At 33.2% G+C, this 19,160-nt stretch overlaps 1 protein-coding gene across 4 annotated transcripts in view; it reads left to right on the top strand.

Annotated features, from left to right (window-relative positions):
- The window catches only part of LOC132697444 (junctophilin-2), a 29,651-nt gene that overhangs the window by 8,384 nt on the left and 2,107 nt on the right, over positions 1-19,160 (top strand). Inside the window, exons 1-8 of one of the 4 annotated variants that reach the window (XM_060662970.1) lie at positions 3,939-4,078; positions 7,634-7,702; positions 7,764-7,917; positions 7,975-8,142; positions 8,580-8,911; positions 9,975-10,766; positions 14,084-14,235; positions 15,852-16,009. In XM_060662970.1, the coding sequence (XP_060518953.1) occupies positions 7,650-7,702; positions 7,764-7,917; positions 7,975-8,142; positions 8,580-8,911; positions 9,975-10,766; positions 14,084-14,235; positions 15,852-16,009 (1,809 nt within the window). In that variant the 5' untranslated portion in view covers positions 3,939-4,078; positions 7,634-7,649. Of the gene's footprint in view, positions 1-3,866; positions 4,079-7,633; positions 7,918-7,974; positions 8,143-8,579; positions 8,912-9,974; positions 10,767-14,083; positions 14,236-15,851; positions 16,010-18,388; positions 18,609-19,160 lie in introns of those variants that run through there. The other 3 variants (XM_060662967.1, XM_060662971.1, XM_060662972.1) reach the window with 3 other exon arrangements.

The following is a 19,160-nucleotide window of genomic DNA, read 5'->3' as shown; positions in this document are numbered from 1 at the left end:
TCAATAAACTTTTGTTAAACTTGTGGATGCTTGCAGAAAAAAGCATGTACAGTGCAGGTTCAAGGTCGCGGTCCCCAACACGAAATATACTCGACCATTCCTGACGTTCTGACGTAGGCACGATGCGAAACTAGGATTGTCGTAAATAATGCTGCGACATTATGAATTTTATCGGCATGTTTTGTTTCTAAATATATCATAAAATGGTTGAACAGCCTCATCCTTAAATTTAGCGATGTTGTTTCACGTTCGGCTGCTTCTCTGCGAGTGTAAAGATATTTTTACCGGATTTGGACAAAATTGTTGGGGCGATAACGATTACAATGGCGTTTCCTACATCTTTCCGTCGCACCGACGCACGCTTTCTACTCATAACAATTTAGGCACAACTTAAGGTTTTTTGCATCTTCAGTTAAATAAAATTGACGATGATTTTATTAATTGTCACTAGCGAGGGTTCTTAATAATATTAATTTCTAATACTGTTTTTCGTCATCTAGTGACACATATCGGGATTAGAGGGAAACCTTAGGTATAATAATAATGACAATAATAATAATAATAATAATAATAATAATAATAATAATTATTATTATTATTATAATAACATATTTATTATCCCACATATTTAGAATAGAATTAGTGTATTATGGATTTCGTCAAGTAGGTCAAAAGTAGCTACATAATATAGATCCCGCAAGTGAGGCAGAAAACTATATCAAATGCACAACAATACAGTCATAACAAACATTAATAGTAAAATATTTCTCTGAATTATAAAAACAGTTAAATTATAAAAACAGAAACAAATTTTTCAAAGAAACTTCCACGGGCTACTGTAATACTTTTTTAGAAAACTGGAAAACTGGATTCCTCCTGCGTCGGTTTTTGTGTGATGTTTTGAATGTTAGGAAATACCACAGTGGCAAGTGTAGGATCGCTTTCGGCGTCATTGCTATTGGAAAGTTGTGAAGTGTATTTTTTGATTGAACGCTTAATATCTTTAATGTCTTAATTATTAGAGAGAAGAGCAGAGGTAAGGTGTTTTAATTATGGATTGAATGACTCGGGCTGAGATAGTTTTACGACTCTGTAAACAAGAGCGTTGATTTTGGGGCCGGATGGTGATGTGACCATGCATTAAGGCATCGGTCTGTGTGCGTAGGTTTTCTGTAAACACAATGACACAATTTTAGGTCTGATTTTATATTGATAAGAATACCTAAGAATGGCAGGTTGTTATCATCAATGGTAAAACGTATGTTACGGTGTATCGAGTTTAAGTGTCTAAGAAAATCTACTAGGGTTTCTTGACCATGAGGCCAAGTAACAAAAGTATTATCGACGCAGGAAGAAGAAAAAATTTTAATTTTCATTTAAAAATGTTTTTATTACTACTGGGGAAAGTTTATTGTAGACTCCAATACCGGTGTTAGCATAATATTTTGTAGTCCATTTTTCTATAGAGAAACAGTATTTTGTGTATTATAGTTATAGGTTTCGAATTTGAATGCAATGTCTATTCCATTGGATGACTTGAAAATGTCTCCTTCCATTGTTAACTCCATTAGATAACCAGATATATCAAATGGTGTTGAAAGCAATAAGAATTTAATAAACTAAGGCTTAGGACACGAAGTTTGTTTGATGAAGTGGAATTATTTTCATCCATAGAATATTCACCCGGAGTTTCGATGCATACTCAAGAAGCGCTAACTGTATTTTTTAGAGTGTTTAGAAGGCATAAACTTTTATTCTTTGCTTTTTGTTACTTTTTTTAGGAAAAAAAAACTGTAAATTTAGCATATATTGTGAATATCATACCAAAAGGCTTTACGACAAAGATAGAATATCAGATTACAACCGTCTAAGAAGTAATGAAAAGAGAAATTAGCTTGTCCATTTTTAACTTTTTTATCGTAATATCTAATGATGGTGACGTAAAAAACAAAATTTTAAATGTCGTCGAAAATTGATTATTGATTACTAGGATTTTTTAATATTTTATTAAAAATCAAAAATTGATAAAAAAAAACTATATAAGTGTGTGTCAAATACATGCAATTAGATTGACTGATTTCAGATAGGTTCGAGAAGTACTTTACTCAAGCAGTTATTTTGTAGTTTCAGTTTTCACGAATTTCGAGGTCTGGCAAATAGATTTAATTAATTTAGTTTTTCTTAATTAAATTCTGCATATGAAAAAAACACAATAGGCTCCGGATTCGCATATTGGAAACACTTCAGGATCCCAAAAAATAAATGAATATAACAAAAATTTTAAAAAATATCGCATGTACTACAAGATACAGGTACTAGAACTCGTCCAAAATCCTAGAATACAAACCCCACTACCCATTCAATAAATATATCTACGAGGGCAGCGCCACACTTTCCCGTCATGAATATGAAAGAAAAACAAAGTAGAGTAACAATTTTTTATTATTTTTCAATATAATCCCCCTTAACTTCAATACACATATTACATCTTATTATTAACAACTCAATCCCTTTAAAAAAATATTCTTTTGGTTTGTCTTCAAAATGAGCTAAAACAGCCTCTTTTAACTCAACTTCGTTGTTAAACCGCCGTTCACGTAAGTCCTTTTTCAAATATCCAAACAAATAATAGTCGCTGGGGGCCATATCTGGACTATAGGCAGGATAATCTATCTGTTGGAAGCCATACTCTAAAATGGCTGCAGTATGGACAGGTGCATTATTTTGCAAAAGACTCACGCCTCTGGTCAGTTTTCCTCGACGTTTTACAAGTTTGCAGTCTCGCAATTTATGTAATAATGTTGCGTAATATTTAGCATTGACAGTGGTATTAGTTTCTTTAAAATCTGTTCAAAGAATTCCTTCATAATCCCAAAAGATCGTGGCCATCACCTTTTTTGTTGACTGGCAGACTCTGAATTTTTTCGGAGGTGCTTCACCGTTACGACGCCACTCCATGGATTCTTTTATCGATAGAGGGTCATAATAGAGAATCATAGTTTCATCTTCCGTCACAATAGCTTCTATCACAGGCTTCGGTTCCGACCCACAGAGTTCCAAAAAAGACCGCGCACACCGACACGTTGTTTTTGAATAGCCGAAAGGTTTTTAGGAACCCATCTTTCACTAACCTTATGCATACCTAAATGATCATGCAAGATTCGACGAACACTTGTATCAGAAAGCTTAGTCGACCAGTTCTTGAATCATCTTCAAGGGACTCCGGCCCCATTCGAAAACATTTTGCCCATTCTTTCACTACAGGATACGAAGGAGAACTTCGGCCGTCCACACCATCCAGCCTTTCTTTAATAATTTTAGGTGCTAACCATTCTTTTGTCAAAATCTTTATGACTGCTCTATTCTCAATTTGCGTTATGTGCGACATTTTTTCGGACACGTCTGTCAATAAAAACCTATTAGACGCAAGACTTCAACTTTTTTTTGCAGCCTACTAAGATATATATTTAAAAGAAGACAAAGTTTTATCGTGATACTGGAGCTGCATCTATGTCAGGCCGGAAAATTTTGACGCTAACCTATGTATTTAATACACGGAAAATTGCGGAAAAATGCGACCATTACACATTATGGATAGTCTTAGCTAGTTTTTGTTAGTCATTTGTTAATTTGCGAAATAGCCTCAAATATCAACTTAAATATTTGGTTATACTTTTGTAGATTATCGAAATGGGATGTGTTATGTATATTTTTGGAAATATACTGATGACCAGAAAGCTTTATTTTTGGTATCATTTTAATTCGCAAAAATTTTAACTGAAGAATTTTGTTATATCCTACACAAATATTTTCTTTTATTAATACACAACCCTAACCCACCTGACGTATTCTTAAATTTGTTGTAGCGGGAGTTGCTTCGAGGGCCAGTGGCAAAACGGCAAAAGACACGGTCTGGGTGTAGAAACTAGAGGTAGATGGATTTACAGAGGCGAATGGACGCAAGGTTTTAAAGGACGTTATGGCGTTCGACAGTCCAATATATCATTAGCAAAATATGAAGGAACGTGGGCCAACGGTTTACAAGATGGTTACGGATCTGAAACGTATGCGGATGAAGGTGAGATATTGTTCCAAACCACACCTCGTCGAAGAGGGAAACTATTTTTGAATAAGACCATATTTTTTAACAAAAATTACCTTAACAATTACCTTAACAAAGTATAGAAGACAGAAAGTAATGTATCTTCAGAAATACTGTCATAACATTATACCTTGCTTAACGTCACGGATCTTTATTCTCATGTTGATTATTGAACTGTGTTAGACACTCCAATTATCCAAAAATCGACAGCTCTCTGAATGCATGTTAACAATGAGGTTAATATTGATTTTATATATTTCTTACTGAGATGGGTGCACTTTTTTTGGGCACACTTATTTCCTATATGAAACTAAAAAATAGGACATGCATTTGAAATTATTTTAATTCTAGACAAGACAAGTGTTTGATAGCAAAGTTTTCCTTTGTCGAAAATTGCTTTGTTGTATTACGTTAAGGTCATATAGAGTGCCGAGAATGATTGATCGTTATTAAATTTAAAAAACACACTGGGTACTCACATGCAGTCATATTTAACCATGTGGTTCCTCGGAGGAAAATTACGTGCTTTGAAGAAAATTATACTGTGATGAAAAAATACTATTAAATAACTTTTACTGAAATACTCAACCCGTGATCAATCTAAATGATTGCTCTGTATTATCTGTCGGTGAACAGTTTTTTCAAAAGATAAAGTCAGATATCTGATTTGATACCTGATTTATTTGGGAATTAATTTCTGCACTGTCGTCTCTCTCTGTAATGTAATTTGATAAAGACACGGTGTTGTCGAAACAATTGCCATGTCATAATATATAATTTCGTGAAATTCTGAACTTTTAGTTCTTATTTATTTATTTTTTTTGATAAATGGATTTTCATCAAGTAAAAGCCACCTCAGTTCAATTTTATTCCACTGACGGACCAGATTTAAGATATCGAATCGTACACGAAGATGTAGGTCCTATACTTCGTATTCTAGGTACTGAATAAGAAAGAATAGTTCATTCGATCCAGATCTCTGTTTGAAATAAGAGACGTTCGAAAAATAAATCTCCTTAAAGAAATGTTTACTTTAGTTTTTTTTTATTAATACTTACTTGGTAAAATAGAGACTTTTAGAGATTTTCGAGACTAGGTTAGGGTGTAAATCAAAAACCAAATTAGAAATACAATATGGACGCTTCAGAAAAAATGCCTGAATCCCTGAATAGCATCACTAAGCAAGAAACTATGTGTACAGTCTACTCGTGATTTGTACAATATGAGTTTATTATTAATATGCTAAAAAAATACATCGCAAAGCACAATAAAAAAATCCACTTTATTGCAGCAAAAAGAACTAAGATTTTGTAATTTAACGTTGAAGGAACACAAAATAATTACGGTAGTTTAAATTTAGCATTGTACTCGAGGTTGCCAACAATAAGAGCTCATAGTAAAAATATTTAAGCACAAAAATATAGTTAGAACAAATCATGTTTTATATCTTTGAGGATACAAATACTGATATACCTACCTAAAACTCGAGACTTAAGTCGAAAGGAAAGTGATTAGTTAAATAAATTAGTGAAATATGTATATGAAAATGATCATTTTAATGATTGATACCGACACACAGGTCTGGGGCATACTAAAAATAAATAGAATGAAAATTTGCACAACAATGTTGGCAATAAAAATGTTTTCTTTGTAGTAATGACAAGTTTGGTGAACTCTACAAAAAATTCATCATTTAAAATATGCATAGTTATATCAGTATATAAGAAAATAAGCTAGTTATTGATTAAAATAGACATAGATGTTAAATAAAAAATTGTGAAAAAGCCACACAACTGATAATTGAAACCGAAACAGGTTTAAGATTACATATCTGGAAAAAAATTGAAGCTTCAATTTTACTATTGGAACAAAATGGAAATCGATTTTTAGAGCTTAAAAAATTGAAAGCTTAAATAATACCTAATATTGTTTCAAAATATAAAATTACGCACATTGTCGGTAACCCATTAACTAAACCACTATACCCGCTAAGTAACTTGAAAATAAAATACAGTAAGATTAGAAATCAGACATAAAAAAATACTAAAAAAATTAAATAACTTTAAAATAAAAAAAAGATTGTTTTCTTTTTATAGAAATCACAGTGAGCTAATTGCTATAATAGTGAAGTAATTATAGAACACAGAAATTCTGTATCATGGAATGAAATGATTTCTGCGAAAAATGGAAAGTAGAGTAATATTTTTTGCATTTTACAAACACGAAAATTAACCGGCAAATGAAATTTTTTGTCTATGTAATACAAGACCAGATGTTTTGAATGACAAGACAAATGTCAAGGACTTTAAAAGATTTTTTTTGTATAAACCAACTTTGTGCCTATTAAACATATGGAAATTAAAAGTCTAAATTTTATGTAAGGATTATTTTAATTTTCACGCCTCGTGCGTATCAACTATCTTAAAAAGAGTGTACAATACTTTCGATAGTTACTGTTTTGTTTAGTTTTTAGCAGTAAATCGCAGTACTTTTCAAAGCACAAGGAATATACATATACAGGGTGTGAAAGTTGTAGAAATATAAAAACTGTCATCTGGTTTTTTTTTGGTGGGAAATCGGAATATGTAAGTTGTTTTAATCTAGCTGATAGAAGGCCGTCAATTACATGAGTGGATAATGTATTTTTTATTTGTAAAGTAAATAATTCTCATTTTATTGCATATTGACCTATTAAGTTGGCCGAAATGTCCAGACCTAAAGCCATTGTATTTTTCTATATGCTCAGTAATGAACTCAGTAATGAGTTTACACAGAACTGGTTAACTCTATGGAAAGCTATGGCTGCCCATAAAATTAAAAATAATCGACGCCTGTTTGGGCGCCATTGAAGAAGTGCGTGATGTGTAAATGAGGGTCATTTTGGTCATTAAATTAATTGTTTATAGATTGCAGACAAGTTATGAAAGCATAAGAAAGAATAAGGTTTAATAGGTTAGTTATATGAAAACCAGGCGAACACTATTATTTTATAACAGCCTTTTTAAAAAAACATGTCAAAAGATTTCAAGAAGCATAAATTACAAAAATTCTATTAATTGCATTAAAACGCAATATCTGATAAACGGTGAAAAATTATGATATTGAATATGAACCCATTTTCTAACATTAAAGATGGTTCCTTAAGTGTTTCGATTTAATTTTATTCTATTCTTGTTTCATGTTATTGGCTACACCTTGGGCCCTCTATGAGCTACATTAAAATGTGTTAAACATTTATAAACTAAAAAGCCTTGAATGTCAATTTTAATGTTTCTATTGTCAACATTTTCCAATTTTTATTAAAACCTTTCACACTCTGTAAACTAGCAAGATTGTATATAAGACAAGATTGGCTTAATTGTCATATAGTATCTTCAGTCACTGGATTCCCCTTTAATGCCACTGTACGCGTAGAATGCCTATATATTTACAACAGATAAATATTTGAAAAATTTTGTTTTTCTGATGACTAAGCCGTTGATAGAATATAAAAAATTTTGCTTACCTAAAGCATTACTTTATTAATTTCAGGAACATATCAGGGCCAATGGATGAGAGGCATGCGTCACGGGTATGGCGTCCGTACGAGTGCCCCATTCGGTAAGGCCTCTAAATACCGCCTAAACAAAAACTTACGTTCCTCACTCACATCACTTCGCAGCAATGAGGCAACGGCAAACGAAAGTGAGACTACCGACAAGAGGGACAATAGAGTCGACGACTCTAGGGGCGGTTTTGTTTTACAAAGCAAAAGCTCTGAGCATATGCTAAATAGCAGACGCAGGTCGTTGGACCTGAAGAAAAACATATTCAAAGTAAGGGTTTCCAGAAAAACCAACTGTTGCGGATGTGTTATTTGTACATTATTTTAGGGGATTCTTAAAAAGGGAGCAAGTACAGGAGAACTCGACAAAAGAACTAGTTCTGGCAGTTTAAAAAGCACTGCTTCTTCCGCTTCGTACATTAGCACAGATTCGGCAGGATCGGCTATGACAAACAACTCAATGCCTTCGGATTCGAATGCTAGCTTCGTCATAGATGTAAGTAAGATATTACAATTTTTGTCAGTTTATCTCAAGAGTGAACCCTTTTTTTCCATATTTTTTTTGTGACTAATTATTCAAATCAGAAGTCAAAAAAATGTGTTTTTCACGTTTTAAAATTTTTGTTGGTTTATGATTACTTATAATGCTAATGAAATTCTGACACATGCACATTGCTAGAAAAATAGATGAACGCTTTCAGAAATGTTGTCGGTTTCGTAACCGCGTAAAAGTGTACTTTAGTTTATCCCTGGGCAGTCTAAAACTCAATATCCTGTCACATCAAATGAAATCGTATTTGTTTACATTTTCGTAGAAACATTTCCACCATGAAACAGACTTTAATGTTGAACTAATATAAAATATCATCACTTCTTCAAAAAGTGCACAACAAAGATAGTGGATTTTCTGCAACCTTTCCGTTTTTATTTCAGGATGAGCAATTAGATCCCAACGTAACTGAAACCTATATGGGAGAATGGAAAAACGATAAAAGATCGGGATACGGTATAAGCGAAAGATCGGATGGCTTAAAATACGAAGGAGAATGGTATGCAAACAAAAAGTACGGATACGGTGTAACCACCTTTAGTAACGCGGAAAAGGAGGAAGGAAAATATAAGAACAACGTTTTGATCACGAGTCAGAAAAAGAAACTTTTTTTGATGAGGAGCACAAAATTTAGGGAAAGGATTGATGCAGCCGTTAACGCGGCTCAACGAGCCTCGAAAATAGCGCTTCAGAAAGCAGATATCGCAATTTCAAGGTAACTAACGTTCTTGAGTATGCAAAAATACAAATTTTTTAAAATTGTGAACTGTGGGATATTCACCTGGAATCCATATTTCACAGTTCACAATCCGTTCAGATTGATGCACTGGCTTTATGTTCTGAATAAGGCAAAGAGATTAAGGTATACACACAAATTTGCAGTTTTGGGAACTAAGCCTTACAAAGCCTTAGTTCGTTATACAGTGCTAACGAACTTCGATTGCACACTATTTCAGATTGAGACAATTAATCAAATAAATTACATAATGGATTTTTTTTAAAATTACAATTCAGTAAACCGGTTTTCATGAACTGACTAAAAACATATTTTAGATTGAAGCTTAGAAATGAAACATACTTTTTTTCAAAAGCCATAAAGATTGTCATTAATTTTCTTCGTTTTATTTTCAACCACCAAAAATTAATTCATTCAAATGGATGGCTCGAACATTTTCGGTTTCGTATTTTTAAGTTAAAAAGTTAACATAAACGTGTGGTTTAAAATGAATGTCAATGGATGTCATTTTTTTTGCATAATTTGCTAACTACTTCTTTAGTAGCTGGGGAAATTCAAATTTGTTCTTAGTCTAACTCTTACCGGTAGGCCCGTACCTACGTACGTTTCCTCAATTTCAAAGGCTCATTACTTTTTGTACGACCGTGGATTATATTCTTTGGTAAAAAAAATAATTTCCCAATTATCTTTACGTGAAAAAGGTCCCCTTATTAGAATTCGGCACAACTAACCTGTCCGCGTCCTTAAACTATAAACAAGTTAAAAAACCTGTAAATAAATTCCCATTATAATTAATGATATACATACAAACAAAAGATAAAAAATATTTGATTCTTGGTTGTGTTCTATATATTCAATATTTTTGTTCATTTTTTATTCTTGTTTATTTTTATTTTATGTAGTACGTTTTTTATGCTTATTTATTACTTTTATTTAATATTTATTTATTACATTAATCTTGTCGGATCGTTAATTTCCTATTAAAAAAGTACGAAAATTTTAGCTTAACCTATTAAATTAACCTATCTCTCTTTTGTTGCAGAACAGCGACCGCTAGGGGTAAAGCGGAACAGGCAGACCTAGCGGCCGCGCAAGCGCGTGACGATTCAGAAGTCGCAGAATCGGTGGCAAAGAAATACGCCCCTGATTTCAAGCAAACTATAACGAGCTTGAGGATGAGACAAAAATTCCGAGAACGAATGAGCAAAAATCTGGAATCCACGACGAATGATAAACTGCCCAATACGAATTTAGGCTTACAGCCCGGTAACAAGATGTCGAATCAAATTCCGAACCAAATCAACATCCAGCATCGAGACCAAATAGGCAATCACGTACCCCACATGCTTAATAATCTTAAAGCGAACGACGCGTCCAACGATATGCAAGTTAATAATAACATGTATGCGGATAAACCCATTCAAAACGCAACCCCCATGCAGCCCGTTGGTAAACAACAGCAGCACAACCCTTTTCAGCAACACCAACCTTATCAAGATAACAAGGCGCTTCAGCAGAATCACTCGAACACGAGCAACCCTTCGTTCAATCACGTTGGTTTGCCGACTAACGAACACAACCCTAATGAGATTAAATCACACCTTCCTCGTAACAACGTACAAACAATGACTGACAGGGAACACAATCCGGTAGGAGGGAGTAATCCGAGGAACTCAATTACAGCCGAACAATCCTTACACAGAAACTCATTAGCAGGCCTTTCGCGAAGACAAAGCGGAGAACGACCATATCTGGCCAATATCGGTCATCAGATGTCCATTGACCATTTCGATCATTATAAGAGGCCCCCTAGCCGAGATTCCAGCGTAGACAGGTAAATAAACCCCCCATTTCATCGCAAACATAATGTTTATATCAAGGAAACAATAACTCTGAAGCTGGTACAGGTTTATTAAAATATGGAAAAGAAACAACCACGCAGTGGGGTGTTTGATATTAATTTCTGTTCAAAATTGCTTTTTAGAAAATTAAATTAGAACAAAAAGATGTTCATATTTTCACAGTTATTTCTTGATCCGACAACACCGTGCCTTTATCAAATAGAAAATATGACACTATTCCGACATCCATATATATAATCAGGTAATGGAGTTATAATTTTAAATTTAACAACGGAGACGCATTTAAATCCAATTCGTCATAAAGTAATAGATTCGAATATCTCATTTTATTAATCTCCATAGCTTCTAACAAATTTAGTTTTTTGTTTTTTGTTTGATTATGTAATATCTCAAAATCATCTTGTGTATTTCTAAATTTAGTTAGAATATGAACTATATTTGTACACGGTCTTTTATGTTCGTTAATGCGTTTCTTGTTACTTTCGAAAATCAATAAAATCGAATTTTCGGAAGTATCTGCGCTCGTATAAAAATTTGATATCTCGGTACCGGTAGGTCCTATGGGATTGCCGTTGGTACAGAAATGATCACCGTCGAAAAAAAAAATTTTTTTTGTCTGTCCGTTCTCCGTTCTCGTCTTTTGGTTTTTTCTGAATAACTTTCGAACCGTTGGAGCTACAAAATTGAAATTTGTCTCCTTTTTAACCCTCCACGAGGCACATAAGCTCGTACGAAATGGCCCTGATCCGACGCCGGTATCCATCTTTTTTTCTCGATTTTCGACTGTTTTTTGGACCTTGCTATGAAACACGATAAGTGACCGAAATTTGAAGCAATGCTTGCCCCTGACGGAACCTATTGAACCAGAAGACGCAGAGGAAACGACTCCATAAACTTTTTTTCTTAACAATTTTTCAAAAATTACAGGGTGCGCCGCAAATTCAAAAAAACTCAAAAATGGGTCCCCGTATTATTGAAAATTGCTATAATTTTAAATCTGTGTTTTAAATGCCAGTTTCTTTTACATGACGATATAGCCCATATAGACAGCTTAAACTTTAGTATTTACGGTTTTTAAGTATTGCACAGGGTGTTCGCGATATTCCGTGCAATATTAAAAAACATAATAAGCACTCCAAATTTGCAGCTACCGACTTCAGACTTGGGAGAAAAGTAAAAGTCTGGACCCGCATTAAGACTCTTTAAATTAGCAGCAATAAAATAACGCGAAATATTTTTTTCAATTTTTTAATTGTTTTGTGGTTATTTTGGCATCTTTTCATCCAAAGCCATTCATCCGATCGGAAAAATTTTACATCCGTAATACGTGGGAGACCCGGCGCTATAACTTTTGTTTAGCGCATTTTTTCGATTATATACAAGGTGTTTTAGTTATGGACAAAAATCTAAAAGACCCAACAATAGCTAATCCGTTCAAACGGTGTTAGAGGTCGTATCAAGTGCTCCAATTTTTGGTATTCACGGGTTTCGTCTATCACATACGCTATTCGAGGTATTTGAAAAAATCCAAATGAAAATCACCATTTCTCTAGACTCGATGACGTCATTTACTATTACCACGTACTGCATGGTTTCAGGAAACAAATAGTTTTTTGAAAACCATTTACTCCATTGGAAAAATTCGGATACCAGGAAACTAAGGAGATCCAAGGCTCTACCCCCTATTTCGAACATTGTTGGAATTATATACAGGGTACCTCGTTTGTAGGCAAAAAATCTGATAGATCCTAAAAATTTCCGCTTTTGTGGGTAATATTTGCCATTGACAGTGGTATTAGTTTCTTTAAAATCTATAAAAAGAATTTCTTCACAATCCCGAAAGATCGTGGCCATCACCTTTTTTGTTGACTGGCAAACTCTAAATTTTCTTGGAGGTGCTTCACCCTTACGAAGCCACTCCATTGATTCTTTTTTCGATAGAAGGTCCATAATAGAGAACCATAGTTTCATCTCTCGTCACAATAGTTTCTATCACAGGCTTCGGTTCTGACCCACAGAGTTCCAAAAAAAACCGCGCGCACTCGACACGGCATTGTTTTTGAATATGTTTTTAGGAACCCATCTTGCACCTTATGGATACCTAAATGATCATGCAGGATTCGACGAACACTTGCATTAGAAAGCTTAGTAATTTCTGAGATTTCCTTGACCTTTAAACGTCACTCAATACCACATCTTCCACAATCGCAACAATATCTTCCGTTATGACCTCCACTGGTCGACCAGTTTTTGAATCATCTTCAAGGGACTCTTGCTAAACCTTCTTTTGTCAAAAATTTTATGACTACTCCTACAATCCTGTAGGCCTACTAAGATATATAATTAAAAGAAGAAAAAGTGTTATAGTGATACTGGAGCTGCATCTGTGTTAGGCCGTGAAATTTTGGCGTTAACCTCGTAGGTCCTCTGATCACGAAGCCAAGGTATTCCAATTTTCTTCATTTTAGAGACTTAATTATTTCCTCTGGGTTCTCTGTAGCAGTTCCAGATTGGAAACCCTGTCAGTCCCTGAGAATTTCAATAAACACCATCTTTCAAAAGTCAGGATCTTGTCCAAATCTGCCTTTTTCAGTGTCCATGCTTCTGACCCATAAAGCAATGTTGAAAAAACGTAGCATCGAAGCATTCTTATTCTTACGCCGAAATTTATGTCTCTGCTGCAAAGAAACTTTTTGATATTTACAAATGCACTTCAGGCTACCTCCATTCGACTTTTGATTTCATGAGTCTGCTCCATTGTTTTGTGTAGCCATGTCCCTAAGTACTTGTATTTTCTTACTCTTTCTATCGTTGTGTTGTCTATAGTAAGAATTCCGTTAACATTTACTTTATTTGTAATAATCATGTATTTAGTTTTCTTAAGGTGCAAGTTTAGTCCATATCTTTCACATGTATTATTTAGTCTCTGCAGCAGGGTTTGCAGATCTTCAAGCTTGTCTGTAACTACCTTGCGGCGTTCAACAATAAACATGGGCGCTGACAGTTCAATTCGAGAGCTTTCAGTGTGACTATGGTTGTTTTCGGCATTATTTTGTCAAAATATACCCAGATCCCGTTAAATTTTCAGGAAAAATGACACAATGGGAAAATATCAATTTTATGCTATAACCGTTTTTTGGTATTGTAATTCTTTAATGTTCGCGATTAGAGCGTATTCTCTTAAGTTTCCTATTGTATTTAGAAAACTTCGTTCATAATTTTTTTCCTCGACAGAGTTCAACGGCAACGGAAAGAAGAATTTTAATCAATATTTTTATTTTGATTTCAGATATACGCGGGCTACCGGTAAACTGAGCAATTCGATAAGTTCTCGACAACCGTCCGTGGATCGCACTTCTACGAGCAGACTAGAAACTCCAGAGAAAAACGATCCAGCTTATAGATTAAAATCGGCTTCACCTGAACCTATTAATACTACAGGTAATTTTACGAGACATTTCTGTACTTCTTTTATTTTTTATTTTTGAAATGCCAAATAACATCCATCGGTTAGTTTTGGTTAGTCGTAATTAATCCATTCTCGATGTAATCATATAGGTACTGAAATTAAATATCAATTACTTGAATCTATTGCGGTCTTCTTACCTTTTACTATATTTCGTCCTAAATTTTACCACATTTGATGATTTTGTTGAATGGTACACTATGCATATGTTTCCTTCAATGAGATTATCTACATTTGTACAGAAATTTGTATGGCTGTATAATGTATATATGGTTGTATGTATGGTAAAGTTTTACACAAGTGGTATGGTTTGTTGCCGGGAACGGTTTTTATCGGAGACTGCAATTTTTTTAAAAATTACATTAATTATTATTTACATTTAAATGGTGGGAGCTGGGGAGGACTTTATAGTTTCTATGGATATATCTCATTAACCTTCATCTTCAGAAAAAATTTCAGTCTTTTTGAAGCAACGTAGGTATGTTAAAAAATGAGAACGAGAATTTTTGAGCAGCATCATGATATCCATGAAAATTGTTGGATTTTATGGTATTTGCGAATAGACCCCATTGACCTCTAACTTCAATAAAAATTTTCTAGAGGAAACGTAGATATTTTAAAAAATTAAAAATCTAACATTTTTGAGGAAAAACATAATAAACATGAAATTAATAAATCGAAAATATTAACCCAAAATGTAGATCTGGGGGGGACATTATAGTATCTACGGATAGATCTCATTGATGTCCATCTCCGATAAAAACTTCAACCTTCTCGGACCAATATATGTTGAGAAATAACCTTAAAATCTCATTTTAAATGGTAAAATCGACTTAAAAATCAATGATCAATTTTGAACGTTTTATATCTTATTGGGGATTTTTTATAGTATCTGCGAATAGACCTATTGAAAATATTTTTTTGGGGGGGGGGGGAGGTCGGGAATAAAAAAACTAAAAAAATTTAATTTTACGTATAGAAAAGAATGGTGTAAATAATAAATTTTGCATTTTTTGAGTTTCACCAATATTTTTGTTCCTTTTGATATACTTTATTTAGTAGAATAGTTAAAATTTTAACAGCTTCAACGGCATCAATTAAAAACAATTAAAAATTCGATCTTTTCTATTCCTACTTATTTGTTATTTTATATTTTTTGAATTTTAAAGCATATTATCATTTATCATATTATTTTTCCATAAAATTGTAATAAATAAAGTGGTAGTTAATAAATCTGATCTAAAATATTTAATTTACCAAAAAATAACCTGCAACTGCATAAACTCTGGACATTTAAAAAAAACTGGACATTCTATATCTTCATCCATAGAAACAGCATGTCGAATCAGAACCTAGCTAAACTTGCGCTAAGCTATTTGCAATCTTAGATGGATTTCACTGGCTTGTGGTAGCTGAATATCCGCTGACACAACTCTCTTATTGTTAGAGTTTTTGCAACATTCAAATGAAAATATTTTGTTGACTCCCCCATTATAGAAAAAGTTATTGAAATGTGCGATGTTAATGTTAGCTTACCTTAAAGATGTTCTTAATAATCTTGTGACGGACCAAGCAATACGTTTTATTTCAGATGCGCAAAATCAGAACAACAGAAACAACTGGCCACCATTTGAAGACGTTATTATTCGCAAACGAGGACTCGGTCAGGACATTGTTCCATCGTTGAACAATCCCAAACGAACCGAGAGCCTGCATATTCCAAATCAACCAAAACCTCCGCCGATTAAGGTACGTAAATGTCATACTTTGTTCATTAAAATAATTATAAATGTACTCTTAATTATATATTACAACAAAGCAACCAAACCTATTGCTAAAGTTTATGTATCAAAGTAACAAACAGGTTTGAGTTTTTTTAATGACATTTTTTTGTTTTTCTAACTTTTTTGTTTCAAACCTCATCAAAATCAATTAAAAAACAAAATTAGTAGAAAAAGGAAGTTTTATACAGCTCTGTTCTAAATCTTCTGAAGTTAATAGAAAGAATATATATGATATATATGATAATTATAAGATTCGTCATCGAACTTACACGTTCGACAAATTTGACATCTTAAACAGAATCCAAAATTAAGCATGGCATCACAAAAAAATGTCTTTATGTTTCCACATGGTTTGTAGTGACCTTTAGTGAATATTTTGTTATTAAATGATTTATTTGTTTTAAGTAATTAGTGAATGTTTTACGTTTTGGTAGCTTTCAAAAAAACTAAAATCTATTTTCTGCGATTTCTACTGGTCGCTATGACAAATTTTCATGGACTTTAAGTATCAAATTCTGCAAAGTAATAACAAAATAAGCAACACGCAATTCCGAATATTATTAAATTTAAACGCTATTTACACGTTCCATAAATTTTAAATTTTGCCTCTTGTAGTGATATTCATATTTTATTTATCACTTCTAACAGATTCGTAGAAAAACCTTGCTTCTGAGAAGATATTGTGAGCACTCTAGTGCCATAAACATTTTTTCGTGTATCTGCTAAAAAATAGCTTTTCACGATCACTGGTTTAATGTCTTATTAATATTATAGATTTATGAGAAGTTTCTAAAAAATGGAATTTAATTTAATAATATATACCGGGTAACACAAGAACATGGGAACACTCTATAACTTTTAATGAACTATTAATTTTTTAGGATAACCTAGTGGGAAACCAAAACTTTTTAAAACTTTTTGCAACATTTTGACACCAAAATTTTCAAAATCCATTACAAAATAAGCTCATAATAAGCAAAAAACCAGATAAGTAAATACATTTTTATAAAAACTAAATATTACTTAGGTGACTTTGCTTCTATTGATCAAATCGGCATGATTAAAAATCCTGACAGTTTGTACATTTTTATCCGATTATCGATTTTGGTGTTAGCGATTTGGATTATCATGGAAAACTTTAAGTATCAAATTCTGCCAAGTAATAACAAAATATGCAACACGAAATTCCGAATATTATTAAATTCAAACACTATTTACACGTTCATGGGAAAAATTGTAAATAAAACTTTTCTTTACTTGTCTAATGGCAAAAAGCATTTATTGTAATGAGCTAATATTTTTTTAGGATAACCTAATATTTTCAAATAGCACCCTGTATGCAGCCCGCTACCGCCTTGCTGCACATCCTTTATTTAGAAAGCTGGAATTATTTTCTAACAGATTTTCAAAATATTGTGTTGAATTATCCAAAAAAGTGACAGATTTGAAAAAAAAAAATTATATTCTCTTCTTCTTCTGAGCTTCCGGCAAAAAGTGCTCGTAGCTTATGCCGTACGTATACATACAATACTTACGTTAGTTTTAGATAGTATTAAGTTTTTTTTTAATTACTAATCTGTTTTTTGTTCTGCATTTTTTATCTTACCGACTTGACAATTAATAATGAATAGAAGCAAAGCCACCTAAGTATTATTTTGGTTTTATAAAAATTATCTTAACTTATCTTAACTTATTTATGATGATCACAGTCTCCTAAATACAATTTTCAAAAATTAAATAAAAATTTAAAAAAACAAAAAATTCAAAAAAGATATAAGTTGTGCCATTTAAAATTCGAAAGTTACTCTCGTTTCCGCTCAAACCGGAAGTGCAACCATTGACTGCATATTGTCAAAAAATTGGTCCTTCAGCCTATATTAACCCTTTCAAATTACAAATCGCTATCTCGAGCCGTTTAAAAATTATAGAGTGTCCCCACTCTCTTGTGTCACGGTATATACTCTCTTTTGACTTTTGACCCTATGAATGTTGTTAATTGCATTGTTCGTTCACAATTAGTTCCACAAAACCCGGAACTAAGTGCAATAAATGGCGAGAAAGAATTCAGAAACACCAAGGCTGGGCAGAACATATTTATCATCAACTGTTCCACTGTTGCTATTTTTAGGCAGTCATTAAAATAGTTAACTTATCGAATAAATTCCTTAACAAATGCTGTAACTAGGACCTTGAAATGCAGTAATCTTGACCGGAGTTCTGCAGGGGAATATGACTATATCAGATAAAGTTATTTGCCACCATTTTGGCACTCGTAGTCGTTTAGTATTTCCCCTACCATCACCAGTATACATCTAAATCTGTTTTTCAGTAGAACCTCGTTGCCGGTGACACACGGTCGTAAGAAAATGGGATCAGTCCCAATTTATTTTTACATTACGATCCGTGAACATTCACACGATAAAGTTACGCGAATTTGAAATCCTATCGAGTTTTATGAAATGTTTTGGTTCAATAACGATGAAGACGAAGAGGATGTTTTGTTTTCGCCGGCTCTTATGGCCCGAAGAGCCTCAGAGAGCTGGATTGACACCCCGCCAATTGAGGTTGTGTTATTAATAGATGGTTGCCCATTCATCATTTTCGGGTTTCATTGTGCGTTAAACAAAAATGCACATTACTCATAAAGGATGGTAGAATCGATCCTTTTTCAGAGCATTTCTGATTACAGTAGGTTTCGAAGTTATTTTAAGAAGCCTAATGTGCACAGATTTAACTAATAAATCCTAAGTTCGGGTCTATTCAGACATTTGTTTTGGTAAAATGAAAGGTCCGAGCATGGTCCAACGTGATATCCCTTTTCGCTTTGCTCTTTCACTTCAATTTGCGCAATGTTTTTGAGTCCGACATCCAGTGATATCAATTTTTGTATATTGATTGGTACGAACACTTGAATCAGGGTGGGGATGGAAACATCTATTTCGCCAAAATATTGGCAATGATGCAACATCAGAGCGGAAATATATTAGCATTCCAATACCTTGACAATTTAGACTGCATTTAATATAGGGGAATTCGTTAATAAAATAGACATCGGTTATATTCTTGCATTAACGAATAAAATCAAAAAGACGACAAACTTTTTAAATCACACCTTT

Source organism: Cylas formicarius, unplaced genomic scaffold (genome assembly GCF_029955315.1).
Source record: "Cylas formicarius isolate icCylForm1 unplaced genomic scaffold, icCylForm1.1 PGA_scaffold_1__22_contigs__length_36826433, whole genome shotgun sequence".
NCBI lineage: Eukaryota > Metazoa > Arthropoda > Insecta > Coleoptera > Brentidae > Cylas > Cylas formicarius.
Note: the sequence above shows the minus strand (reverse complement) of the source record. Positions and strands in the feature narration are given on the sequence as shown.